The following is a 27,981-nucleotide window of genomic DNA, read 5'->3' on the forward strand; positions in this document are numbered from 1 at the left end:
AAACACACCAGGATGCAGCATGTTTGGTTCGTTTGCAAAAATACTTTCCATCATATGCATGTTAAACATGCATTAACACTAAATTACCGTATAATGATGTTAAATAAAATTTTACAAAAAAAGTAACTATCTATGTACAATATTATTAATATTAATGATCTCGCATGTGTGTAAATGAAACAGTGAGAGAAGTGGTGTGTTGGCAATGATTAGAACGAAATAGTTCCATAGCCAAAATATATATTTTTTGACTTTCCGCGTGTATTTAAGAATTTGTTTGGGTATTTGTTAAGTTTGAACATTTTTTTAAATCTCTGGTGAAATAAAAACGTTATGTTAACGGTAAAAAAATATTACGTGCCGAAACCGTGGTCGCGCATTAATAATGTTAATAGTCACTTGTTTGTTTTCTCTTTCAGCCGTTTGTCTGCAGTCTGCACTCTTTACGCCATATTGCAGTGTGTTTTAATATATTACTGACCGTGAAATAACGTACAGTTTGTGTTTCAGGATTTTGTGTTAATATTGTGTATTTTAACTTTGTTATATTATTTATTATCTACTATTGTAATGATGGAATTTGTTATCGTTTTGATATTTTGTGTGGTTCTTGTGATTGCTGTAATGGTAATTGGTTCCGGGATGGGGAAAGCTACTTCTTCGCAGCGTCAGATGGACATCATTAACGTCGCTCAGAACTTATATGTTTTAATTAGGAAAGGCGACTTGAAGAAATGTGACGTTACGCAGACGACCGCGTTTCTTCTCAACATCGCAAAGTCAACTGTTCTCAAGTAAGTAGGCTTTTTTCGTTTTCATGCACGTAAAAAAAATATCGACTGTGTCCTAAGTATTGTCGGCCTGTGTTTTAACTCACGAGGTTTTTTGTGTTTTATTTCCAATTTATATTTTTTGGTGTGAGACAACACCGCCATGTGGCGTCTCTGTTGAAAAGTTAACCTAAAATCATATTAGGCCTACTCAGGTCCTAACAATAACAATATAGGCACTTTCAAGTATTTTTATGGGTGTGATACACGTTTGTTTATAACGATGTTTATAAACTTTATGATAGGTTTAACTATAACATAAGGGAGTGATTTTATAATTTGCATTTAATTAGTTTTTCATCTGTTTGGGAGATTACAAAATAAATAAACACTTCATTAATTTCGTGGACAAAGTCTGTCATGTTTCCATTTAGTGACCACAAAGCAAATATTTGTGACAAAATGCCATATTTGGAACACTGCCTAACTGCGTATTGTGAACGGGTCCCCGGAAAAGTGTTATGACAAATGTTTTTTTTTTTTTTGGTTAGGTACTACAAGAAAGACATTGAAGAAGTTTCAACACCAGGAAAAAAGAGGAAAAAAAGGCCACAGGAAGGAAAGTCACTTGACACAGTCGACGATTTCACAGTAAATGCAATCAGGAATGCAATTTACAGGATGTACGCTGAAGGTAAAAATTTGATACTGAAGAGTAGTTTCAATATCACTGGGGTAGGCCCTATCATATGAAAACACAACTTAGCCAGACAAACTGTGTGTTAGTGTATGAAGTAACAGAAGGTTATAAAACAGTAAAAGTTTAGTATCGCGTATCCGATTCGATACATTGATCCTGATCGCATGATCCTGCAAATATTGATCCTGTGATTGATGATGCTTGCTTTTCTAATTTATTACGTTTAAAAATCCTGTACAAAACCAAAACTAAAAACCTGTGATGTAGTAATGAGTTATGATTTAAAGTTGAATAATAATGAAAATATATATGTTTTATTAAACTTATAATAATTATTCTTGCTATACCACAATATTTGATTATGTTCAGGATCTTTGATCTGAATAAATGAAAAAAAGCATGCACCACACGATCAATAGGATGTACAGGTTCATGCATAAAGATCTAGGGATCACATGGGATACACGATACAAAACATTTACCTATAACACAGTGTAGAGCTTGTAACTTATTGATTGCTAAATTGAATGCTGAAATACTAATGTTTTACACAACTTCAATACAAACGCGCAATATAATCGTCATATCATTGCAGACAAAAATACTGCAATGTAGAATTCCTCTAAGCAAACTACAAAATTTAAATTAATTTAAAAGTATTTTTGAAATGTAAGTTTATTAAAACTATTTAATAAATGTAAATTGTGCACTTAAATTATCTTCTACGGGGTTGTGGTTTCGCTTAGTTTTGTGTACCTCTGTTATTTCATGTATTGTTAATGTATGCAATAAATTTACAGGTTTGAATGTTACAGTCGACACCATTTTGAAAGAAATCAGGGAAAGACAAATAGATTATTATGGTGGAAGATCAAGTCTTCATAAATTGTTAAAGAAGATGGGATTTTCATGGACAACTGTTGATGGACGAAAAGCTTTGATATTGATAGAGAATGAAAACATAGTATTGCAGCGAATAGATTTCTTGAGAAAGTATAAAGAAGAAAAAGAAAGAGGTGCCAATTTCATATTTGTTGATGAAACATGGATTTTCCAGAGAGGCAAGGCATTAATTTATTTGAAAATTTGTTCTGTGGTCCAATACAAAGTATTTCATTTCCATTTCATATATTTTTCAGGAACTGTATCAAAGTCATGGCAGGACAAGAGTCTACAATCTGCGAAGAGACGTACTGTTGGAGATGGTAAAAGGTTTATTGTTGTTAATGCTGGAGGGCGCACTGGCTTTGTGCCAGGAGCAGGATTACTTTTTGTTTCAGGTCAGAAGACTGCAGACTACCATGGCGAGATGAATGGGGAAACTTTCTTGATGTGGTTTGAAGACATGTTGGTGCATCTTGAGGAACCCAGTGTCATCATAATAGACAATGCTTCATATCACAGCACCCAGGTATGTGCAATGGTAAAGCAGTGTCTTTTTATTGCTCAAATTGTAATGTGAAAAATTTACATGTGTTTATTTTTGTGTATAAGTACGAATATTCGAGACTAATACATTTTGCCAGCAATAATTGTTATCTTAATAGTATGCCTACACTACATTTTTATAAACTATAATGTTTGAGCTGAAATTGATTACACACACACACACACACACACACACAGATATATATATATATATATATATATATATATATATATATATATATATATATATATATATAATGTAATTGAATTACATCGTAGTGCAAACTAATTTAGTAGAGGGTTTGAAATACCAAATAAAATTTTTTTTATTGCAAATAGCATTTGAAAATGACATAATTACTTGTTTGGTAAAAGGACCCACTTTATGAATGCTCTGTTGCCCTACTTAATAAATTAAAATAATATTTTCAAAAAAATTTCTAGTCACTAAACTAACATGCTTTGTTAAATTTAGAAATTCATTACGACAATATGCCAAAACACATGTTTGCTTTGCATAAGTACAGTAGAACCCTGTTATAATTTGTTTTTAAGGGGCTACAAGAAAAAAAACATAAGCAGGAAATTCAATTTAGTACTTTTTAGTGTGGATTTATTGCCAATGGACTCAACAAGCTGCATAAAGATATATTTGATGCTCCAATTTGCTTGTAGCAAGCCAAAAACAATTTTTCTTTAACATCATGGTGCTTCCAGCTTCTATCTGCTTTGTCTTTACTTACACATTGTCTCATTGCTGTAAAATTGTCTCATTTCTGTATAATTGTCATAATTCACGACAGTGTTTACAGTGGAAATGCTTAAGTCCAGTTCTTTTGCCACTTGAACATGTGATTTAAGTGAATACATTTGAAAACACACAGAATGGCTAAAAATTTATGAATTTATTTGTTTTCCAAGGGTGTCAACAGGCAGTTAACTGCTAACATACACATATACATAGACAGTATAGACAAAGGCTTTTAATTTTTTTCGTCTTCTAAAATTTTATGAAGTGAACATTACAAGCACGAAACGCATAATTTGTGAAACATTATATCCAGGAATTAAATACATTGTCCTTATAGGGAAAATATTGGACTTGAAAAATAATACATTATAGGCAGGAAAACTTTATAAGCAGTAAAATTGTAACAGGGTTCTACTGTCATGAATTCTTATCAGCTACTTGAGTATTTAGTTAAATGTTGGCATAACGTAGGTTGAGAAAACACCTACAACGAACTGGACCAAGGATGCACTGATCGCGTGGCTGGAGAAGAATGAGATAAAACATGAAAATAATTTGTTGAAAGTGGAGCTGCTGAGAATAGCTAAACAAAACAAGCCCCGAATACGGTATATTATTTCGTTTTTTTTACAGCATTTCTTTAAAAGTGAGATAGTTGCAAAAAATTACGTATACGCCTTGTTCTAACACACTTTTCAGATATGAGGTAGACGAGTTGGCTCGTAACTATGGCCACGAAATTCTACGACTCCCACCCTATCACTGCCACTATAATGCAATCGAACTAGTTTGGGCTCAATGTAAACACCATTACAATAGTAACGTGGGGCGGGCCAAGAGATTTGACAATGATGCAGTTGCAGCCATCTGGAAAGAGGCTCTTGATGCTTCCACACCAGAGAGGTATTTTCATGTTGCATGACCAATGGGGTATTCCTTTTGAAGTAGAAATTGTTTTATTTTCCTGTAGAACATTCCTCAAGCTTCAGCAAAACCCTTACCATACATTTTTACATAATACGTAAGTATAGTTGCCTAGCAGCCTGGTCCTACCATTCCTTTTGATAACTTTGTGTGCTAGTGTGTGTATAGTGTGATTATCATTTTGTGTATATTCATATACCAGTAATACAGTTTTAAAACAATTGGTAAAAATAAGTGGTTTGAATTTGTGTAGTTGTCGTTTTGAAAATGTGTTGCATGTATGTGTTTGTGTTCGTGTTTGTGTTTGTGTTTGTAATTTTATTCCCATGTGATTCATACATATCTGTGTAGTTTCTAGATCTAACAGTGGTGACTTATTTGCAAGGTTTTTTTTTTTTTGTAATTGCAGTCCATTTGCAATTGTTTCATTTCCATAAATAGTTTTGTATTTATTAGTAATTGTGATATTACTTTCTGTTATGCTTAATCTTGTGTCAATGACTTTAAAGTTATGGTGGGTTCAGTGCTGTAGGCAGATTTCAATATTCAGATAAAATTTCAACGTAGAGAATTTTGAATATTTTCATCTAGCGAACTTGAATAGGTATTTACACATGTAGTTCTTGCACATTAGTATTTTCAAAAGTTATGTTATTATAGTGAAATACATATACAGTAAATCATCAAAACTATTCAAAAAATTAAATTTTCGCTATATCTCACTGTTTTTGTCTGGGACAAATTTTAACCAAAAACAAACACAAAACTTATGAAATAAATATTTTATCATATGCATTCTAAGCCTTTATTGATAACATAGAAAATATTTACAGCTTTATTATATCTTGAATAAACCACTATAAATTTTTTTTTTCAGATAACATAAAACAAAACATGTTACTTCAAGTATTAAATAATAGCTTTGATAGTTGAGGAAAACACATTAAATGAGTTTTGTTGTGTTTAAAAATAGTTTCTTGTGGAGTGAGTTCAAAATTGTATGTAATAAAGAGCATGCCATGCATTGTTTACTATGCCGTTTTGACAGAAACAAACATATTTTGTTATAGAGTGGTTTTTGCTATAAACAGGTCATTTATATAGAGGTTTTACTGTATACATTAATTTTTTTAGATGGGCGAGGTGTGTGGATCACGTGGAGAAGCTAATTCAAGCAGACTGGGAGAGAGAAGTCCACATAGACAGCGGCACCATTCCTCCACTCATCATCCACCTCGGCGAGGATAGTTCAAGTGAAGACAGTGACAGCGAAGAATTTGAGGTTACGACACAGCAAGTAGATGGAGACAGTGAAGTACTGGCAGTTCCTCTTGATGATTTACCCGGGTGTTCTTATTAAGGTCTGTATGTAATAAACACCTGGGCAACTGTAAGTATTGGGGTTTGAAACATTTTTTTTTCTTTTATGCATTCCCATTAAGTATGTTGATTACTGGAACTTTATGTATTAACTTTATATTACACATATTATGAAATTAATAATAAATTTCATTTCTGGATTCGTATAGGTGTATGTGAAACATTTTATTTTGTTGTGTGTCTTCATTTTTCAGTGAACTTACTTGGAAAACAAAAAGCCAGTCCCCATCCAGGGCCACAAATAAATAATGCATATAAGTGGTATAGAAATTACTGTCAATTCTTTACCACAATTTTACTGTTCATAAAATTATGATTTTGTCTAATAAGTATACTCAGGAAAATGTATATAACCATATTTTTATTTGTGGCCTTAACCGGCAAAATGGTAGGGGTTTATTAAATAAAAGAAGAAAATTCATTTTTAAATGTTTTCATCTGAATTTGTTAATTTTATTAAACCTTCAATCCTTAGTCTTTTCCAGATTGCTTAGATGGACAGCCATATGTATAATTTACAATACTTTTTTTTTCAGATGCAGAAAACTGTGTTAAACTGTACTAAAGGATGATATTTATTGCTTACATAAATGTTGTAAATTTATATGTTCTCCTAAAAATTTACTTTAAATTATATGTTATTTCTTTAGCTAACAAACTTATTTTTTAATATTTTTACCATTGGGTATCGTTAATGTTATGAACATATACATGTATACTTAGATCATATTCAAATTACTTATATATATATATGTATATATATATATATATATATATATATATATATATATATATGTATATATATATATATATATATACATACATACACACACACACACACACATTGTTTTGACAGCTGGTGATTGTAAACAAACCATTTGACATTTGTCACATGGCAATGTTTTTGTTTACATACGGCGGAAGGATACATAGTGACATTAAAGTAGATCCGGTGAAAAGCAGGGCTTCAGAAAAGTAGGAGGTTATTGTGGATGGACTATAACTGTAATGCTGTCTGGTGCTGCATCCTAGCGACAGAATGAAAAACGACTTCGAGCAACGCTAGTTTTACAGAGAGGCCAAGGGATATAAGTCACTTGTACGCCTTGTCCTCTGACTGAAAGTTGATGGATTCATTCGTGCGATGTGTATGTTGCTAAGCTACACTTGAAAAATGTCCGAAGAGAGTATCCTTAGCCTGTTTGGTGGTGAGTTGTACATGTAATAATAATACTGTTAGTAATATTATTTTAATAATTACCATTTTTCTGTTATTGAAAATACTACTAATAAAATATCCTTGATGATCATTTTAGGTTCACTTTAGTTTCTTAGGCGTACTACTTTTGCATGTATGAGACATTAAGGTTAAATTTTTTTTTTCCAGATAACACCAACGACAATGTAGATTAAAACCCTGAACAATATAATCCAGAGAAAGAAGACAGTACTTCAAATGACAGTTCCCAAGAAGGTGGGTTATTACAGATTATTTTTATTTTAATGTCCCAGTTGTCCCAGTTGTCCCAGTTCTAGTGCATCTAGTTTAATTATTTACACAATATTTCAATCAACATTATAACCATTAAGATTGCACTTTAAAAGCTGTACCCTTGTAGTTTCATCAAATTTAATTTAGTTAAATACTACAGTCATTTTACTACTATGTTTCAGATGGCGTTGAGGAAGGAAATGAGACAGAAGGTGACCTAGAACCCCCTGCACAGTGGTGCAAACATCCTGGTAAGAAAAAAACAAGACGGATGCATGATTGGAAAAGGTATTAATCATCAAAGTTACGTAACAAGGGTAAGAAGTACATAGACAGAAAAGGTCAGGTTCACGAAGAAAGAAAAGTTTAGGTATATAATCATAAATGTCATTACAATTGCAATGTCAATGTAAGTGAAGCAAAGCATCAAGAATGTTTTTATCAGTACTAGGAACTAAGTAACTGGGAATTCACAATAGTCTTATTTGAATTCTACAATTGTATTGGAGCAGCCACATAGGAAAATAGCAAATGCAGTTCGTGGAAAATCCTTGTTCTTGTCAGTATCACTTGGGAAAGACACGGGTTTGCAAAGAATTCTTTTTAAAGACATGTACATAGGATCACACCTCTTATAAACATCAAAACTCCCCCAGGCGACTGATCCCGTTAGGGCATTGTCCTGGTTAGGAAAAAAGATGGATCTTTTACATGCCAGACACTGTTACCAGTGCCCGACATGAGTTCCGAGAACCGGGAAATAGATTCGCTATTTCCAATCGCGGCATGTTACTGGAGAGCGCCCGGCTAGGTCGAGAGGTTGAGGAGACCCATCCCAACTTCGGCCCCACCGACCCACCCCCAGCTCCGCCGTTCACCCCCAGACCTCCTACAGAGCCAGCCCCCTCTGTGGGATCTGAGTAGCTACGACACGGAACCATACCTCTCACATCCCTGGGACCCCTCGGTCCCCAGTTTCTTTTTAAAGACAGTTGATATTTCCAATAAATGAATTGCTAACATTGCTTCCAAGAAAAAGGGTTCTGACACGTGCATTTCACCTAGAGACAAACGAGGCCATAAAGTTTCTGCTAATAAAATTGTGAAGGAAAAAGTGGATCTGGTAAAGGAGCACATTTCACTATTTCCTAGATATAGCAGTCACTATTCCAGGCAGCAGGCTCCAAACCGGAAATACCTTAATGTGCGCCTAAATCAGAGTAAAATGTATGACTTGTACAAGATATTTTGTGAAGAACAAGCAAGGAACTTGTAACTCTCTCTTATTACAACAAAACCTGACATGTCCATATTTGTTTCATAATTATCTACCAAACTAAATAGTGTATTAACTTATTACTAACCTTACATTAATACGAAATTCAAGCACAATTTATGCTAATAGTTACAAATTTTTACTAATGTTTTGCTATGAGTTACCGGTTTTCCATCATTATCTCAAAACCATTTAAAGTGGACTTATCAAGTTTTGCACGAAAGCTCCTCATATATGGACAGGATATGCACATTCTAATTGTCCACACTTGATGGCATAGTTGAGGTTCACACCCGCTTGGGGTGAAGCGAACAGTGTTTTCTTTGTAAACACGGAAGTCCATTCTATACCATCTCTCTATTCTATGGTGAAATACTACATTGAGTAAACAAAAAGTACAGAGAAATTTTCTTTGACATAAAATTCTTTGTTATTGGTTGTATTCAAAAAGCTTGTTAGTATTGGTTCTTCGGTTAAATCACGCGGGCAAACTCATTCTTCTTGGAGGATAAGGTTAGCCAAGTTAGTTATTGTTTGTAGGTCAACAAAGACAAGTCACATTTTGGATGGAGACTGTTTATATTTATTTCGGGAAATCTTATCTTAAATATTTGACCACAGGCGGCAGCATAAGCCTAGGTGAAATCTTAAGCTGGACTCTTTATGACTAGTTTCATCCATCCATCATCTGTCTCTCTGCCAATTACGTGACCTTCAGCCAATCAGATGGCTTAACATGCTTTAACTTTCGACGGATGGACAGATGAAATAACCTCAAAAAATTTTAGCAAGATACTTATTGCCGGCAACTTTTAATATCTTAAAAAGTTTTAATTTTGTTTATTTGTTTAGCTGCTTCCATCAAATGTTTTTAACTTACGATTGAACAAATTTTTAAGAACTGAAAATATTTTAGTCAATATCAGAGTGAAAAAAAATTTAGTTAATTGATTTATTAAGTGCTTAACTTTCATGATTGTCAATCTTACATACCTATATAAGATACATTTTCACCACTATTTAAGCCTTCTAGTCAGTTGGCAGCATCAAAGTAGAAAAGTATTTGATGGTGTACAAATTATTTTGAATCACTTGGCTTGTTGACAGATAGGCGGATGGCAGAAGGACGACTGACAGAGAGACGTGACTGATAGGCCAGAAATAATTCCTTTCCCAATATCCCTGGTCTATGTCACTTACAGTCTCTAAAGACCTCCCTATTCACAAGGCATATGGCCTTTCCCTCCCCTCTTGCAGCATAATTATAGCTATTTGGTATGTCTAAAAAAATATAAGTAAAATATGTTTCTGAGAAAAGGATAATGCCAAATTAAATGTAAGCTACAATGTTCAAGATAGTATGCTGTGACATTTCCCTTTTTTTTTTCAGCTAGTAACCACCAACAAAAATAAGTTAACAGTATCAAAATTAGTCAAGACCTATAGAATTCTTTTTGTAACAATTATTTAAAGACTCTTGCAAATACTTGAAGGTGAAAACATCTATATGTGTATGTAATGCTCCAAATTAAAGTTCACTAACACTATTTTTACCGGGCATATTATTAGGTGAAGGAGAAGGAATTGGCTGAATCTATCTGATTGAACAGAGCCATTCATCTACTCTACACAGGATAACAATGCCCTGTAAATGTTCTCTATTCTAACCAAATATGTTGGTTTTAAAATTTTTTTTTAGTATTGTGTACTTTTTAACAACGTATGCTCGACATAAAGTTGATCAGAAGAATGGGGTTGGGGCGCTGGAGATGACTGGGATGAATTGGACGAGGCTAAACTTATCAAAAATCTTTCCTAGTCATCTTGAAGTTCGTCAGCTCTCCACAGATCTTCTTACATGTTTTTCACAGTTTGTACATAATTTTACCAGTTTTCTTTTGATACGTGGTCATAACCCTTTGTTATTAAGGACTCCATTTCATGTGCCTTGAAAGTTGTTATGCAGTCTTACGAACGATTTCACTTGGGCCCATACCATTTCAATAGGGTTTAGCTCGCAATGATATGGGGGCAAGCGAAGTACAGTTCGACCTACGTATTTGGCTATTTCTTCAAGTTTGTATTTATTGTACTTGTGCATTTCTCGCCCTACTATGTGTAGCAATTCCCGCTTAATCATACTGGCATCATAAGGAATGCTTTTCTCCGTGAGCCACTGTCTTATATCCCCCACAAGCCAACGTTGCACGGCAATTGGTTCACACATCCTGCTATGGTATGACGCATTATCCAAAACAATAACAGATCCCTCTGGAGTGTTTGGCAAAAGTTGTTCGGCAAACCACTTTTCATACCCATCTGTTGTCATTTCATCATGAGCATCAGCTGTGTTCTTTTTGCACAAGAAAGTAAGGGCAGCATTTTGAACAAAACCATCCTCATTACCTGCATGCACTAATGCAAAACGTGCACCTCGTCCTGTAGGAGGTTTAAGGCCTAAAATAAGGCCTTCACTGGCTGCCTGCCTAGCGCTCTTCACTGTTGTATCTTTCCATGCCTTTTCCACACTGAGCCCCACATTTACCCAAGATGCATCTGTATAGATAACTGGTTTTCCTAAATTCCTAAATCTTCTTACTTCTCTCAAGTAGGTATGCCGCCACCGAATTATTTCGTCACGTTCTATGAATGCTGCCTTGTTTCCTCTTCTTAAATATTCAAACCCAATGTCGTGAAGGAACCTATGCAGGGTGGTACGAGAGAAATCTGGCAGTGATTTGTCACTATTCACTTTTGCTAAAATGACATTTAAAGTGGGAGGAATGTTAGCAAACAAAAAAGTGTGAACGATCCGCCGTAGACCACTCTGCACAATGCAATCGTAAGTTTGTTTTCGGCAATTTTTCTGTTTCTTTTTTCTTTTTGATTTTACCTTAACAGGCGTACTTAGGGTACCATGTCGCTGTAGTTCCGTCCTTATGTTGTAAATGATTCGTTCGGAACAGCCGGTTGTTTTGGAAGCTTCCTTAATTGCATTGCACACACTCATATTTTTTGAAAAATACTCAAATACATTCAACACAATCTTACGCTCCCTCCCGCGTAGCCTACCGATATAATTTATTTTCAGTGTTCTATCTTCCATATTTTATATGTACGTAATAAAAATAAATGTAGAAAATAAAATCACGAATGTAAATATATAATTTGTCAAAATTATAACTGTAACGAGTCACCGGACACAACGCGTTGCTTCCTCGCGAGACACGATACAGTGAAACCCGTTATTTACGTTACCGTTATTTACGTTTTCCCGTTATTTGCACTATATTCTTCAGGTCCCGTTAGGATCCCATTTAATCCAATACAATATTTCACGCAAATTACGTCTCAAAAATCTAATCCATCCCGCTATTTACGTCACGTAACAACCATAGTAGGCCTAAAAACATTGTGAAAAACGTAACTTTTATAGTCGGCAGTGAACATTTTAAATCGCAAAATAAACATATTTTATAACATGAAAACTTGTTTTTATTTCTAAACATATAATAATTTAAGCCTAGGCGTGTAAAAGTCCGAGCAATTATAGCAGGAGACAATCTAGAATGTACTCGGGAAAAACGTTAACTCACGAATGTATAAACGTTCTGTTACTATATTTATGTCACAACTTAGCCGAAATACTGGTACGAGACCTAAACTTCACTAGATAAAATGAGCGGAGTCTTGGTAACTGTTTTATACGTATTTTATAATTTCAGAAGTATTGTACAGTTGACGCATATTTTTTAAACTAACCATTTATATCTGGGGATCGTAAATAATTAATTATTGGTATCAAGACATCAAGATGAACGTAAACTTGAACAAGTCACGGCAGCGAAAAAACTGGTGCGTATACCAATAAAGTGGTATTAGAACTGGACAAAACTCGTACACGGGAGGTGGAGCTTATATTTTTTTCCGCTAAGCTCACATCTATTGGCTGGCTGCTGATGGAACGTCACGAGTCTGGGCGGAGCATTGAGTTTATTATACTGCGCATGCGCAGCTCAGACAACAGAGAGAGCCAGCCTGCGGCTATGCCGCGCCATAACAGCTGATTGAGTACGATGACCTTTCTCCGCGCACGGCACGCTATTGACGGTAAATTTCCAAGCGGCCCTTTTTTTTTTAATTTTTTTACTGTGGTGCATTGCGTATGTGTAATGTAGCCCGCATTTGTTATGAACGCTGCAGGATGCGACAGTATTTTAATTAACTTTAACGTATTTCTTACTTTTCCCTTTATTTACACTTTTCCCGCTTTTTTATTTTGTCCCCATGAAAAGTGCAAATAAGGGGTTTTGCTATACTAACTGGCAGGCTGGTTTTCAGAAATGCGTGTCTAAGGAAATACATGGTTGACTAAGGAAGCCATGTATTAGAAATTGCTTGCAGGACAGAACCCCACTTATCTAAACACATGACCCTGTTTCCTCTTACGACGGCAGCTTGTGAGAGAAACCTCTATTGCAGCGTGCTCTTGTACTGATAAGACACATCTTTAACAGCTATTTCCACGGAAACTGTAGAAGCAATTGAGATGGAACTGTTTTTAAAAACTAATTCAATTCATTGTTAACATTCTTCATGCTTTTGTCCCCCATCTATCTTTAATAGAAAAAAAAATTTCCTCTGGTCAACTTTTTGATGTGTCAGTTTGTGAGAAAATGCATTTCAATATTTTAAAAAAATTATTTAAGTGAAACCTGTATAGTTTTTGTCTTAACATTTGTTCGGTGGCGTCCTAAGGCATTAATTTATTAATAAAAAAAATCTGAATGAAATACACATGTAGGTTTTTTTTTTTATGTGAAACATCTCAGAATACTTCAAAACAGTTCGCAGTGAATAAGTCATGTTTTTTAATTTTTTCTGACACTTAACTCGAGCAGGCAACTGAACAGCGAGTATCAGCAGTAACCGAAGAGTGGCGTCGGATGCTCAAGGAAGCAACATATGCTACGAAACGGAGTAGTTATTCTGAAGACGTGAAGGTGGAAGCCGAAACTGGTCTCCCAAAATTCAAGCCACTCACCTTTGATGGCCAATCGTCGTGGGCTGTCTACAGGTGACAGTTTGAGGCAGCTGCTGAAGTAAATGGGTGGGACGATGAAGGCACTCGTCTTGGCCCTGCGAGGATCTCCACTAGAGCTGCTGCAGACCATACCAGTTACAGACCAGAAAGAATATGAAGTATTAGTAGAAGCCCTTGAGCTAAGGTATGGCGACCGACACATGGGGGAGGTGTACAGAACAGCCCTGAAGACACGTCAACAAAGATCTTCGGAAATCCTCCAAGAGTTCGAAGCCGACATCGAGCGACTCGTGCACCTCGCCTACCCAGAAGCGCCAACCGCCAGCAGCTAGCCATTAGTGCTTTTATAGACAGGCTCAGAGATGCGGAGGTTCAGCAAACTCTTTGTTTGGCCCAACACAAGAAGAGCTGCGAGGCCTTGGTCCATGCCCTGGAAATTGAGGCAGCACGCAGTGCCTCAAGAAACACAAGCATCAGGACAAGGAGAGCTGTACTGGAGCCCTACAATGCAGTAAATGCTGGAAACACCACTAATGAATGGATATTCTAAGGGCATTGAAGAAGCTGCTGAATGATACTCCAGGTAACCAGATCAAAAGAGTAGGATGCTCGCGGTGCTTCATCTGCAATTAACTAGGACACATCAAGTGGGACTGTCTGACACGCAGGAAGACAACACAACAGGAAGAAAAACAAGAATATCAACAGGGAAACGAGTAATAGCTGGTATGAGGGGGCGCATGCCAGCTCTACAGGAAATTGTAGCCCCTAGGGTTTATACTGTATCCGTATTTCATAGAGACCATGACAGTTTGTTTCTCAATGGATGGATCAATGGCAGACAATGTTCACTTACTGTTGACAAAGGGGCATCGGCATCTATTATTCGCACAGACATTGTAAATAGAGAAAAGCTGAAGAGAACACCCATTCCATACAGACTCAAAACAGCAACCGGAGGCACCTCACCTGTGCATGGACAGCTCGATCTGGAATTAAGGATTGGAACTTGGATATTATCACAGACCTTTCTTGTTGCTGATATCACTGATGAGGTAATATTAGTAGTAGACATCATGAATCGATACGGATTCGTTATTGGCATGGAAGGACAGGTACTGTGTTTTAAAGATGAAGAGGTGGCTTTGTTTACTCACGACCAATTAGAAGTTTCTGTAATGCAAGTGGTAGTTAGTGAAACTGTTTCAATTCTAGCAAATCATGAGAAGATAATAGCAGCTGGGATTACGGGAGACCCTAGGAGCAACTTGAGTTACCTGATAGAGCCAGATATGAAGTTAGGATTGAAGACACTCCTGGTCGCTCAAAGCATTGCAAGAATTGGCGAGGTTGTACCAGTCAGGGTGGCCAACCTCGACTCTCAAACAAGGGTCCTTAAAACGGGGGACCCAATAGCTAGCTGCGAACCAGTCTCTTGGGTAGGCCAATGTGAGTCTTCCTCACCTGTTAGACATGATGCGCAAACACTAAACCCAAATCCAGAGCAATTACTAAGGCGATGCAAAAATAATCTGACAGATGGGGAAATAGAAGAAATAACAGCTTTTCTGGTAAACAACCAGGATGTATTTTCCTCGAGGAATATTGACCTTCGGAGAACAAAGCCTGGTCTATCATCGCATCAACACAGGTGATGAAGAGCCGATCCGACAAGCACCACGATGGCTGCCTCTAGCAAAACAGGAAGAAGCTGAGAAGTTGATCGTGGGTATGATGGAAGTTGGTGTAATAGAACCATCAGCAAGTCCTCGGGTTTCCCCAGTTGTTTTAGTGGCAAAGAAGGATGGCCAACTGAGGTTTTATGTGGACTACCGGAAGCTGAATGACATCACCAAAAAGAACAGCGAACCCCTCCCACGTATCGATGACACACTTTATACACTCTCTGGCACCAGATGGTTCTCTACATTGGACCTGAATAGTGGTTACTGGCAAGTGGAGCTACACCCAGAGGATAAGGAGAAGACTGTTTTTACGACAGGTAGTGGTCTGATCTAGTTCACTGTGTTACCATTCGGGTTATGTAATGCTCCTGCAACTTTTGAGAGATTAATGGAGCATGTCCTGCATGGCTTGACTTGGAAAAAATTCCTAGTATATCTGGACGACATTATTGTAGTAGGGAATACAGCAAAGGAACATTTTAAAATATCCAGGATGTATTTGACATGCTTCGCCCTTCCCAACTTAAGTTAAGTCCTAAGAAGTGCTTCTTGTTCCAGCATGAGGTAACATTCCATGGGCATATCGTATCGCAGGATGGAATGCAAACAGATCCTGAGAAGATCCATTCTGTTATGGAGTGGCCTCAACCTAAGAACATGCATGAAGTAAGAAGTTTTCTGGGACTCTGTACTTATTATAGACAGTTTGTGCCCAGGTTCTCAACAATCGCAAAACCACTGCATCAGCTGACCGAGGACAAGAGAGAATTTATCTGGACCTCAGCATGCCAGGCTGCATTTCATGACCTCAAGAAATCCCTGTGTACTAGCCCCATACTTGCCTACCCCCATCTACATGGAGAGTATATCCTCGACACAGATGCAAGCGGAGATGGTTTGGGCGCCATCCTGTCCCAGGTTCAGGATGGAAATAAACGAGTAATAGCATACTACAGCAAAGTTTTGTCTAAGCCTGAACGCAACTATTGTGTCACAAGACGAGAACTCTTGGCTGTAGTAAAGTCTTTGCAACATTTCCACAAATATTTATATGGGAGAAAATTTCTTTTACGCACTGACCATGACGCACTTAAGTGGCTACTACAGTTCAAAAATCCAGAGGGACAACTTGCTAGGTGGATTGAACAGATACAGCAATATGATTGTCGGATAGGACACAGGAAAGGCCGAATTCACAGCAATGCCGATGCCCTCTCCCGAAGGCCATGCAAGGTTGTGCCGGAAATTAGGCATTTCGACACCCTTTTAAATTTTTTTTTATATTTTAAATTATTTTTGGAAATTTTATTTTTTATAATTTATCTGGTTGTTAAGGGGGTGATTTACTCTTTGTTAGGCCGGTGTACGCCTCGTGTTTAAACTTTGTGCCAGTGGACTGAAGCACCTTCTCAGGGGCCTATCTGATATTTTGCTAGTCTAATGTGGACGTGGGCAGCCCGGTTGAAATTTCTCTCGCCTGCAGTCACGTCCCGGGTTTGTAATATTAATTCCCTGCATGACCAAAATTGCATAGAGCAGCTTGTGGGCTGCAAGCTGCTACTTCTTTGAGGCCTGCTGAGAATAGCGAGTCTTGTCACGAACGGGTCTCCAGTGGACCTCCGTTCCCAGCTTAGTGGCGTTTTTCTGTCCACCCTCCCCTCTCCCCCCCCACCTTAGTTCTGAGAAATTATGCTAGGAGCAGTGACCTGACGTGAACTTAGCCAAGACGATGGCCTGCTTCAAGGACATTCCCCCGGGTCCTACAGAGACCTCCACGACATCTAGCGGCAGAAAAAGCAATTTCGGGCCTGGTCGCCAGCGTATAAGGCACACGCTCGTGACACCTGGTGGCAAGTCAGCTCACCGCCTCAGTTAGTTCCCCTTTACGCCGCTAGAAAGCAGCGCCGCGGCGCCATAAGGCCCTATGCTTCCTTCTCGCGGCATGTAGAAGTCGATTCTTTGTAGCTTCCTGTTACCGCCGGTTGAGAGCGCGCATGTCGTGTTGTTGTCACGACCACTCGGGCACCTCCGCATGTTTTCGGCCCTGAGCCGAACCTTCCCCCTCTTTTTTCCTAGGCCGACCGCCCGATTTAATTAGGAGCGTGGTCCTCCATGAAGGGACTCTGACATTGGCTACTAACCGCGCAGCAGTTCGGGCGAAACTTCTCTCCGTCTCTTGTCGCGGCTACGACGGAAACGACTTCTATTAAGAGTGTAGTCAACGGTCTTGAGGGATGTAATCCCATTTGTACAGTAGCCAGTCAGGAGTAGTCATTAGAAAAAGTCATGTTTAGTTAGATTTTTAATTTTACTAAAAATTTGGTTTCTTCCGTGTCATCCGCGGTATCTCGGTGCGCGCCATCCTGATGTCGGCGCGAGACTTCTCGTGAGCCCGGAATCTACACCCTGTTTGGTGAGTAATCCGGCTTTTTTTTCCTCCCCAAATTCCCGTTTGTTGGCCTTTCGCGCCAACTGTGTATGACTGTCTGGAAGCAGGTCTAATTCATTTTGAATTTGACTTGTGTTTCAGACAGGGTCGAAGTGCTGGGGAGACAAATTGCTCCCAGCTGGTTGTCCTGGACCTCGAGTTCCGAGTCCCGTTAGAAGAGATCTTTCCGGACCCGACGTCTTACCGTGAAGACCCGGGTGATAATGTAAAATAAACATCTCCCCCCTTTCTATCTACGAACTACATTAAAAGAATGAGTAGCCTACCAGCGAGCAGTGATTCAAGAACTTAATCCTCATGAACATGTAGAATCAAGGAAACTAATTATCTATGTAATCATTGGACGAATCAAATTTTGATGTGATACTTCAAATTTTTAAATTTTTGTTTATGTAATCGTTCGTTGTTAAAGTTGAATATGTGTTGTTTTAAATGATTTCAGGGCGCCCCCATATTTTTTGTTACATGCTAAGATCTTGATTGTGATATCAGAATAATGCGAAAACAAAACTTCTTCATAAAAAACCAGGGTTCTTTTTAATTAATTTAAAATAATATAATTTTAGGGCACGAGGGGCGTTACAAGGTAGACTGCACCATTTCAAAAGGGCAGAGAAAAATGAGGGGATCGAAGATATTAGGCGAACGATTACTAACGGGGAAGAAAAATGAGATAGTGCCAGCTTGAAGGCAGCGCAGCGACAAGATCCTGACCTGGCACCCATTATAAGCTGACTTGAGAATGGTACTTGATGTCCAATATAGAATGAGATCTCCACAAAGACTGAAAGGCTGTGAAAGCTTACTGGGCACAGTGGGATTCCTTGAGGATGATTAATGAGCTCCTATAGAGGGTATGGGAGAGTCCAAATGGAAAAGTAGTTACAATGCAACTACTCCTAAAGAGTCTAGTGGCAGAGGTGTTAAGAGAAATCAATGATGGTACCTCCGGTGGTCATCTAGGGGTGAACAAAAAACTCTAGCCAAGACTCATCAACGCTACTATTGGTTGAGGTGTCGCCAGGATGTGGAGGCTTGGTGTAGACGATGTGAAACATGCTCTGCTAAAAAGGGGCCACAACACCGGAGTCATGGGAAAATGAGGGCATACAATGTAGGGGCCCCCCTTTGAGAGGATAGCCATTGACATTGCTAGACCATTTCCCAAGACTAAAGATTGTAACCGGTATATTCTGGTAGCAATTGATTACTTCAGCAAGTGGCCAGAGGCTTATGCACTTCCTAATTAACAAGCCTCCACTGTTGCGGATGCAATAGTCAACTTCATTTGCAGATTTGGGGTACCAATGGAGCTCCACTCAGACCAAGGCCGCAATTTTGAGTCGACAATATTTCAGGAGGTGTGTCGGTTACTGGGAATAAATGAAACCAGGATTACAGCCCTACATCCTCAGTCCCATGGCATGGTGGAGAGGTTCAACAGAACTCTTGAGGAACACCTTGCCAAAGTTGTGGCCGAGCATCAACAGGATTGGGATCAATACATCCAGTTGTTCCTAATGGCATATAGATCTTCCATCTATGACTCCACTGGGCAGAGCCCTGTGAGTATTGTGTTTGGACAGGAGTTGAGGCTGCCCTGTCATTACAAGTTTAGTCGTCCGCGCAAGGAGCCGACCAGCACCACTGAATATGTAAATCATCTAGAGGAGCGAATGTCACTTGTACATGAGGAGGCCCGCAGGAATCTTCGATTAGCGACAAATCAAATGAAGACTAAGTATGACCTGAAAGCCAATTCATCAGGATTCCAGAAGGGTGATTTGGTGTGGTTGTATAACCCACAACGAAGAAAGGGAAGGCCCCTATGAAATCTTAAATCGCCTAAATAATGTAGTTTACAGGATTCAGAGAGGAAAGAGGGGACGTATGAAAACGGTACATTTGGACCGCTTGAGGGAATATGCTGGAAGGGATGTGTTACCTGTTCGGGACGAACAGGTTTAAGGAGGAGGCAATGTTACGAATTGTAAGCAGGGCCGCAGCGCGCAGGTGCAGAGCTGGCTGGCGGCCCTGCACGGCCACTGACGTCATGTGGCCGCCGCAACGTGAGACGTGCCGCGCGCGTCTGGTAGATTACAAGGGTCGCCGATTTCCCCCTTCCTTCCCTGAGTTCCCCGCGTGGCTCTCTGTCTCGTGGTGTTAACATGACACCTGACAGCTGCGGAGTTACGCGAGCCGCCGACGCGTCACGAGAATTCTGCCGTCGGGTCGGCGCGGAATGGCACGACAGGCCCCAGCCGCGCTCACCACTTCTAGAAGTGGCGCCTGGGCCTATATAAGCCCAGGACGCCAGCCTCCGAGTTCAGTGTGGAGTTGGGAGTTTTCACGCGGCGCAGCGGCAAAGTCGCTGGACGAAGGTTCCAGGGTGGGCAGTTCAGTTGGGAGCGGAGTTGATCCGGCGATTGTGTCGCAGGGTGTGTCTGAGTTCCTCGGCGAGTGCAGTTGAGTCACGATAGTGTCGCGGGTGCGACGAGAGTCCCGAGCGAAGTTCCGAGCGAAGTTCCGAGCGAAGTGTCGAATGGATCCTCGGCAAAGGGAAGTGCGATGGCGGCGGCGGAGTGCGGCAACGGAGGTCCACGAGGGGTGCTGCAGCGAGAGTTGCACCAGAGGTGCGGCCCAGCAAGGTGTGCGGTGTGTAAAAACCGAGTGACTGTGGCATGAACATTTTAAGTGTAATTTATTATTTGGCATTTTTAGAAGACTATTTGTTAGTGATGCAAATATTGGAAATCAATAAACCTGTGTAGTAAAATCTTTAATTGGGTTATCCATTTACGAACCTAGTAGTTTCCCACGATGATTTATTTTTTCATTTTAATAAAGCGTAACAATATTTTACTCTATTTATACAAAACCAGTTTACATTTGCCCTGGCAATAATTAAATATTTTAGTGGATTATTGAATGAAATACTTAAATACAGTGATATTAAAAATTAAAAATACTTAATGTCATGTGGGGCTACACCGCTCTGAGCCTGATATGCCATCAGTCCCAATACCTCTCCGCATGGCATTTTGAAAGCCTTGCCGGCGCGCGCATGTGTACCAGGTAAGTTTGCCAGGGGGCCCAGTCAAGCCAATAACATATAATAATCAATAGGGTAGGTTTGATTTTTTAAGGTAATTAATTATCAGTATTATAAACCTTTTATCTTTAGTCAAAAGTGGTTTTATTTTTCAGCTACTTTCAACAATCAGACGTTTTATTATTTAAATAGCATTCAACTACAATGGACTCGGACTATTGAAGGACATTATATATTTTAGTATTTGAATTGTAATTGTTAAAGAAATTATAAAAAGGGTTATATGGTTTGATTAATTGTATTGTAATTTTTAAGAGAATATTCTTGTTTAAATTTGCGTATGCCAGCGACACAACCCGGGTTCGCATAACGGTACTGGAGATTTGGTGCAATACTACTGACGAACCACCTTGGAAGCCATGTCCTGCCCCAGTCGCTTTGCCATTGTCACCCGAGGTAGGACGCTTCCAGAGACCCGAGGACTTCACCTTATGTAATATCTGAACTAAGTAATTCTGTCTGCCATAATTTATCTCAATCATGTATATCCTTGGAGCCTACCTCGGGGGCACGACTCCATATTTAATTTGTATTTAAATCCACTCGCTGGAATTTGTCATCACCACGAATAATCTGTTCAATCACAAGGTGGTTGGAACCTCCGTACACCGGTCGTGCCACTAGGCTATTCACAGTTTAATTTCATATTGTAAACATTGTACAAAGGACATGTGTCAAACAGTGTATAATAAAAGTGTTTCGCCTACCTCGTGTTCGCCTTATTCACCTGACCACATTTGTGTTGAGGGTGCCTGTCGGGGTGTGAAACTCCATACGAGCCCACTGCAGTTGTGATTAAAGTGAACCCGACGCTGAGAGCGGGCCGGGTCCAGGGTATTTGGGAAGAATTAAGGGGTTACGAGTCACGCCTCACGTTGGCAATGTCACAACTCCAGATTGAGTCTCTACCGTGTCCCTACGGACAGTGATGCCCATAAATTCGAACATCTACCCGATAACGAAACTCTTGGTCATGTTATAGAATTATATAGTTTGGCCATATTCAAGTATTCAAAAATAATTTAAGTATGTAAAGTTCCTTTGTTTTTCGAAAAATGACCAAATATCCTAATAACAGAGATAAAAGTTTTAAAACTTCAGCCCCTCCAAAATAAAATCCTGCATATGCCCCTGGCCTGCAAGAGTGTTTAGACCATTTTTATTTGCAATTTTCTTTAGAAACTGAAATTATTTCAGAGCCAAGCGATGCTATATTCACGCAATTTTTTGCCACACAAAAATTAGGCATTTCTTGTATTTTTTGACTAAACCAAAACAACAAAAATGTCATATGATCCCATTCATCAAACACTTGAACAAATTATCAGTTTATTTATTCTGTCAACTTTCTACAATTCACATGGTACTACCATGATCAGCTCGGGGCTGCTGCTTTTATCCAGTCAACGATTGCCAACATAACATTTGGTCCATATACCTGTAAAACTGTGTCATCATCATGGCTGCCGGCTGTGGTTCAATTGGAATCAAAGACGGCCTCTCACTAGCAGTATAAATATCTCTACATCGTCGTTCTTCAGTTAAATTATGTGTAAAAAATACTTTTTTGAGATCCAGCATAGAAGCTAAACAATGAGCAATAGTTTAAGCCATTTTTATAGATGTGTTTGAACATTTTATAACATTTTTATCCTTTATATCTTTTATTTTAGTTTGAAGATTCTTTTATAAGCATACTGATATTTAAATTGTGTTGTTACCCTGAATAGAGATCTAACCGACAAAAATCTATAGGTAATAGGTAAGAATGCAACTATGTTCAAAGCCCAATTTCCGAAATGAGAATTTTTTTTGTTGAAAAGTTGGTATTCCAGTGAAAACATATAACTAGCAAGGGTTTTTTTATTTTTTTGAAACAAAGTGAATTTGTAGGTGAAATCCATATTCAGGGTTAACTATTTAATCGTTTTCTTATGCCGAGATCCAACAAAGGAAAAGTACAATGGTCAAAAAAGGACAGCTAAAAATCAGGAGACTATTTTCATTATCAAATTTGCATGTATGAAATATATAAATACACTTTCACACATACATAGCAAGTACTGAATTTTAACAGATGTTATTGTAGGTATTGTTAATGATGATTTTAATGTCTGATAAACCACTTCAACTTTGATTTGGTTAAAGAATTAGCATTTTAAAATGCAAAAAATATATAAGCAAACAAGTACAGTAGAGCACCCCTCAACCGGAATCATGGGGGGGAGGTCTATTCCGGTTATGGGCAAATTCCGGGTAAGGGGAGTTGCAGTAGGGAGGCAAAGAAAAAAGCCATTACATGCTGCACATATTAATTAATTGTATAGCCAACTGTTTTCAACACGTGCCACGTCGTAAAACTCCGGGCTGGTTGAATTACCTTCATTCTAGCAAGCTGGCAAGCGGGTGTTTCTTATCTCTGTGGGTGGGTGTGTGCGTGAGCGAAGAGGATGATGAAGAGGGTTCGGAGGAGGTAGTAGGACTACAGCTGCAGTGTTGTGTTACTTCTGTGTTGACGTGATAGTGATTCATACTTTCTGGAGAGTGTATAGTCACTGCCACACACAGTTTACATTTCACGTACACAAGAATAACACTTCAAGCATCTCGTTTAAAAACACGGAGATAGAGAAATACAGGTAAATGTAGACTGTTTAACCATATATTAACGTATAAATATGTACATAATACATATTTGTACACTAAATTATTGTCTACAAACTGAAAGCATCACATGTTGGAAGTAAATGTTACTCGCTATCACGTGTGTCAGCGTGTGTAGTGGGAGTCGGTGTACATACTCTCGGGCCAGCCGGAATTTTCCATTTACTTGACATAGTGAAACAATAAAACTACTTATAGCATAAACATCTTTATAGTAATTCACGTCCGACGCGAAAAGCGGCGGTGTATCTACGCAATGTGCGGGAACGACTGGCTATAATTAGCTCTCTGACAGACGTGTGCGCATGTACAGTCAGGCAAAAGCAAAAAAGCCTTGTTCCAGTGCGGAAATGTTTTGGAGATGTTTTTTAATGTTTTAATTTTTTTGGAAAATTAGTTCCGGATATCGGGAGTTCCGTTTGTGGGAATTACGGTTGAGGGGTGCTCTACTGTAATACAGAAAAAAATCAAAACAGTAAACAATTAACACTGTCACTGTCATTACTACTATCTATATATAACCCCTACATTTTCAACCAAAATTATAAATTGTATACAGTGTCGAAATAATTTTTACAATAAAAAATAAGCATAGCCAGAACAAAAAAAATGTAGCTTGTGCTCAAAAATAGATAATGCACATGATAATTTACAATACTTGCATCACTCATAAAATGCAAGGTCCCGATTGACTGACATAACATTTTAATTTATGCCTGTATTTGTTTCTTGTCTTGAATTTGTGTCTGTGAGAGAGAATATCACAATAAATGCAAAAATTAAAGGGTAATAACTTTTATCATGCATTTAAATTTAACATCAAACATATTATTATGCACTGTTGAAAGTTATCTAGTTTACATGTCTGCCACATTACTTACTAAAATTATTGTAAAAATTCTGATAGGTATAAATTGCAATAAATTTTGCAATGAAAAATAGGAACTTAAAAATACGAAAATATACTAATTCCTGTACAAAAATTCTGGAATTTTATCAATATAGTTCAAGATGTGTGTAAAGAATATACTTCAAGAAAGAGAATAAAGATGAAAGCTAGTATTTTCACCAGGAGCATAAAACCAATTTAAGATTGTCATAAAATTACTAAGTGACCTGTACACAGCAAGACCAAAAAAAGATTAGCACAAACAACAGGAAATACTTCCTCTCCTTTCTCCCTCCCCTGCTCTTTTGTGCCACCAAACTCCCCTTGATTCTGTTTTGTAGCGCGCATGCTCACCTCCCCTCCACCTTCAGGAACTATTTTCCTTCTGCGGATGTATTTCTTCTTTACACCATATATACTCTGTTTTTAACTCAGCTTGTTCTTGTGCGTTTAGTTTTTGAGGCTGACAGTTAGCTACTCGCAGTGCTGTGGAGACGATTATGAACAAGTGAGTATCTGGGGAGTTAACGTGTTAGTTGTCTTTAAGTGGCATGTAGATTAAATTTTGTTTGTATTCTTTTTTTTTTTAATTCTCTTTCTTTCACCACTTTCCAAATTCTGCTTCATTTAAGTATTTTTTGCATTTCTGTATAACAAGAATCCGCCCATGATCGTCTTCCTGTTTGGTTTCTCTGCGGCACTCCCAATAAAGTCAACACTTTATGATAGCCTCACATTCAGATTAATTATATGTCATGTTTGTATTTGACTTAACTTGTAACTGTAATTTACTGATGGTGCATACATTAAGAGCTAGCCTGCACGCTAAATGCATGTGAATGCCTTGTTCAATTTATATTGGGAATATAAATTATTGTAATCATCTTTGTGAATGATGGGTTAACAGGTTTTTAAAAAATTTATGTATGAATAAATTTTTATATTGTTGTGCTTCATAAATTCATATTTTTTTCTAGGTAGAAACATTCACTGCTTATCTGGTGCTCCTATCATAAGGAGCAAAATGACGTACATGCCTTATAATTTGTAACACTCAGTTCAATATGTCATTGTTTAACTCCTCAGCAGGTTGAAGTTTCCTCTGACGGAGTTACGTTCTTTGTTTATACTGTAACACAACAAAAATTTTTAAACAATAATAAAGGTTTAATAAAACTTAACAAAAATAAATAACAAGGTGATCATTACGTAACAAGAGTTTAACACACACAGCAAAAGTGAACGAGCCATTATCAAGGCTACAAAAAAGGTGAGATTTTACACCGGCGCAACGTGGTACAAAACATGCGCGGTCCCATTAAGGGGCCTCGAAAGAGGGCGTCACAAGGTAGACACATTTGAAACTGCCAAATTACTAGATTGCCAAAATGCAGGGAAAACCCACTGCCTTATGCGGATTACGTGCGTTACAAAAAGTAAGTTACATTATCTTAAAATGAATAATTATGTTACGTATTACATACGTCGACGACTCAGGGGAGAACAGTTACAAACAAGTGAAGTTGAATTAAATTAATTTACATAATTTCCAAAAGTAATTTTCCAGGTGGCGATCGAAAAGGAATTTAGACAAAACACACAAAATTCAATAAACGTTTACATTATGTCAAGGGCCACCGCCTTACTCCAACTTACATTTTCTTTCCCCCGAGGTTGCGCACGTCGTACAAAGTTAAAGTCTAACTGACTGACTACATGCTGGCTAACAATTACTCGAGCTCTCACAAGAAACTAAAATAGGTCTGACGAGCTAGTTGATACTAGAAGAACAAGAAGAACAAGACCGAATAAATTGAAAACGTCTGCGCCGAACGGAGGAGGAGAGGGGAGAAGCAAGCAGGCATACACTAGGAGGAGGAAGGAAGCAGGGGACAACGAGCCGCCGCCCGCGCAGACGCGCGGTGTTTGAAAGAAGCAGCGATCCTAACGCTTCAATACGATCATCGTAAGCTTCAACTTTTTAGATTGAAACATACAAAAGAATGATTTGATGTAAACCATGCTATGCCTTCACACACTTATTTCAGCTTGTTACAACACAGTTGGCCCTCTCTTAAGTGTAACTTAACGTGGGTGCCTTTTTGCAATGTAAATCCTAATTAAATCCTAGACTAAAAGTTTATGATGGGCATACCTGATCACAAAATGTCAATTTCATCAGTTCTGATGGGCTACAGACAGTATAACCACAAGGCAAACAGGACTTTGAGGTTCAGTGTAACAAATACTGAAATGAGAAAGTAAACATAACCATTTTCCTCGAACAGCACATAAAAGGTCACAAGGCTAGCTCCCATTATGCATAAATATAAATTTTTGGGCTACAAGAAATGCATTCAGGTGAGCCCCACTCCTGTTCAGTAGCTCGTTTCCACCAGCAATAGGTGGGAACTTAGGAAGATTCGTCACATAAATGGCATACACACTTCATGGAAATCTACAGAACAGGAACCTATACTAGCTCAATGAGCTAACGCTCTTGAAATAAAAATTGTAACTAAAGATTACAAAACCACATTTTGGAATTAAAAATATTGTAATAGAAAACACCATTTCAACAGGAAAACCTTAAACAACAAACAATTTGAAAGTTCACTACAACAATTTAAGAACTGTTTGATTGCATCTATCACCCATTGCAAACCCAAACTTCAAAGGCTTCAATTAACTGGACGGAGGTTCATGATGTTCACTATTCTGATCAACATTATGTGTGTTAACTTATCACCTGATTTCTGGCTTTAACGTTCGGTGATAACGGTTTGGATACAACCACCTCTTGAAAGTCCTTTACACATCCAATCTGTCACCTCTATTACAATATATTACTACTTAACAGACTTCTACAATCACAACAAACTTGAGAAAAAAACTTACCTCACTAAATCGTCTATTTTTAGGACGGAGTTTAACTTGAGTAGCAAATGCATCTGCAATTTCTTCAGACTCAGCATCAGAGCATATCTTTGGATTTTCATGCACGACTCCTGAAACAATACCAAGCCCTACAGTCTTAAGTATACTGAGATATGCATAAAAAAATTGTTCACAGATAACTTTTAAAAAGCAAATTACACATAACCCAATAAAATTTCCAGATGAAAACCAAGTGTGGATCTCATTTAGAATAATAAATATATACTATGAATATAAATAACTCTTTAATGACTAATGATGACTGTAAACATTTGTGGTTTCAGTGACCTATAGGATAGACACCACAATTCTATGCATGATCTGGCTAATATAACCTGTTTATTAGTTGCTGGCTTGTAATGTCTCGATAGATATACCTAAGGTCCAGTACTATTTTAACTGAGAGGTTCTCATTGGTTCACAATTATCTAGATAAACTGGGGACCAATAAAACAAGAAGCATGAAAAATAAAATGTTTG

General features: G+C 38.1%; 2 protein-coding genes across 3 annotated transcripts in view; one reads left to right on the forward strand and one right to left on the reverse strand.

The window, feature by feature from the left end:
• LOC134529375 (cyclin-dependent kinase 17-like) overlaps positions 1–27,981 on the reverse strand; it is a 223,353-nt gene that overhangs the window by 160,989 nt on the left and 34,383 nt on the right. Inside the window, exon 2 of the mRNA XM_063363372.1 lies at positions 27,463–27,572. Coding sequence (XP_063219442.1) covers positions 27,463–27,572 — 110 coding nt within the window. The remainder of the gene's footprint in view (positions 1–27,462; positions 27,573–27,981) is intronic.
• On the forward strand, positions 2,420–6,487 carry LOC134529376 (uncharacterized). 2 transcript variants are annotated; one of them, XM_063363374.1, is made up of 3 exons: positions 2,420–2,881; positions 4,121–4,257; positions 5,708–6,487. In XM_063363374.1, the coding sequence occupies exons 1-3, from the start codon at positions 2,780–2,782 to the stop codon at positions 5,931–5,933; spliced, it is 465 nt and encodes a 154-aa protein (XP_063219444.1). In that variant the 5' UTR covers positions 2,420–2,779; the 3' UTR covers positions 5,934–6,487. The 2 variants fall into 2 exon arrangements, 1 of the variants encoding a protein (XP_063219444.1); XR_010074550.1 differs by lacking the exon at positions 4,121–4,257.

This window comes from Bacillus rossius, chromosome 2, assembly GCF_032445375.1.
Source record: "Bacillus rossius redtenbacheri isolate Brsri chromosome 2, Brsri_v3, whole genome shotgun sequence".
Classification (NCBI taxonomy): domain Eukaryota; kingdom Metazoa; phylum Arthropoda; class Insecta; order Phasmatodea; family Bacillidae; genus Bacillus; species Bacillus rossius.

What these genes read in the sequence shown, in the direction of transcription:
- LOC134529376 (XM_063363374.1), top strand. Translation starts at nt 2,780, where the DNA reads ATGAATGGGGAAACTTTCTTGATGTGGTTTGAAGACATGTTGGTGCAT. An exon ending in CTTCATATCACAGCACCCAG is followed by an intron (nt 2,882 to 4,120) that starts GTATGTGCAATG and finishes GGCATAACGTAG; the next exon opens with GTTGAGAAAACACCTACAAC. An exon ending in CAAAACAAGCCCCGAATACG is followed by an intron (nt 4,258 to 5,707) that starts GTATATTATTTC and finishes TAATTTTTTTAG; the next exon opens with ATGGGCGAGGTGTGTGGATC.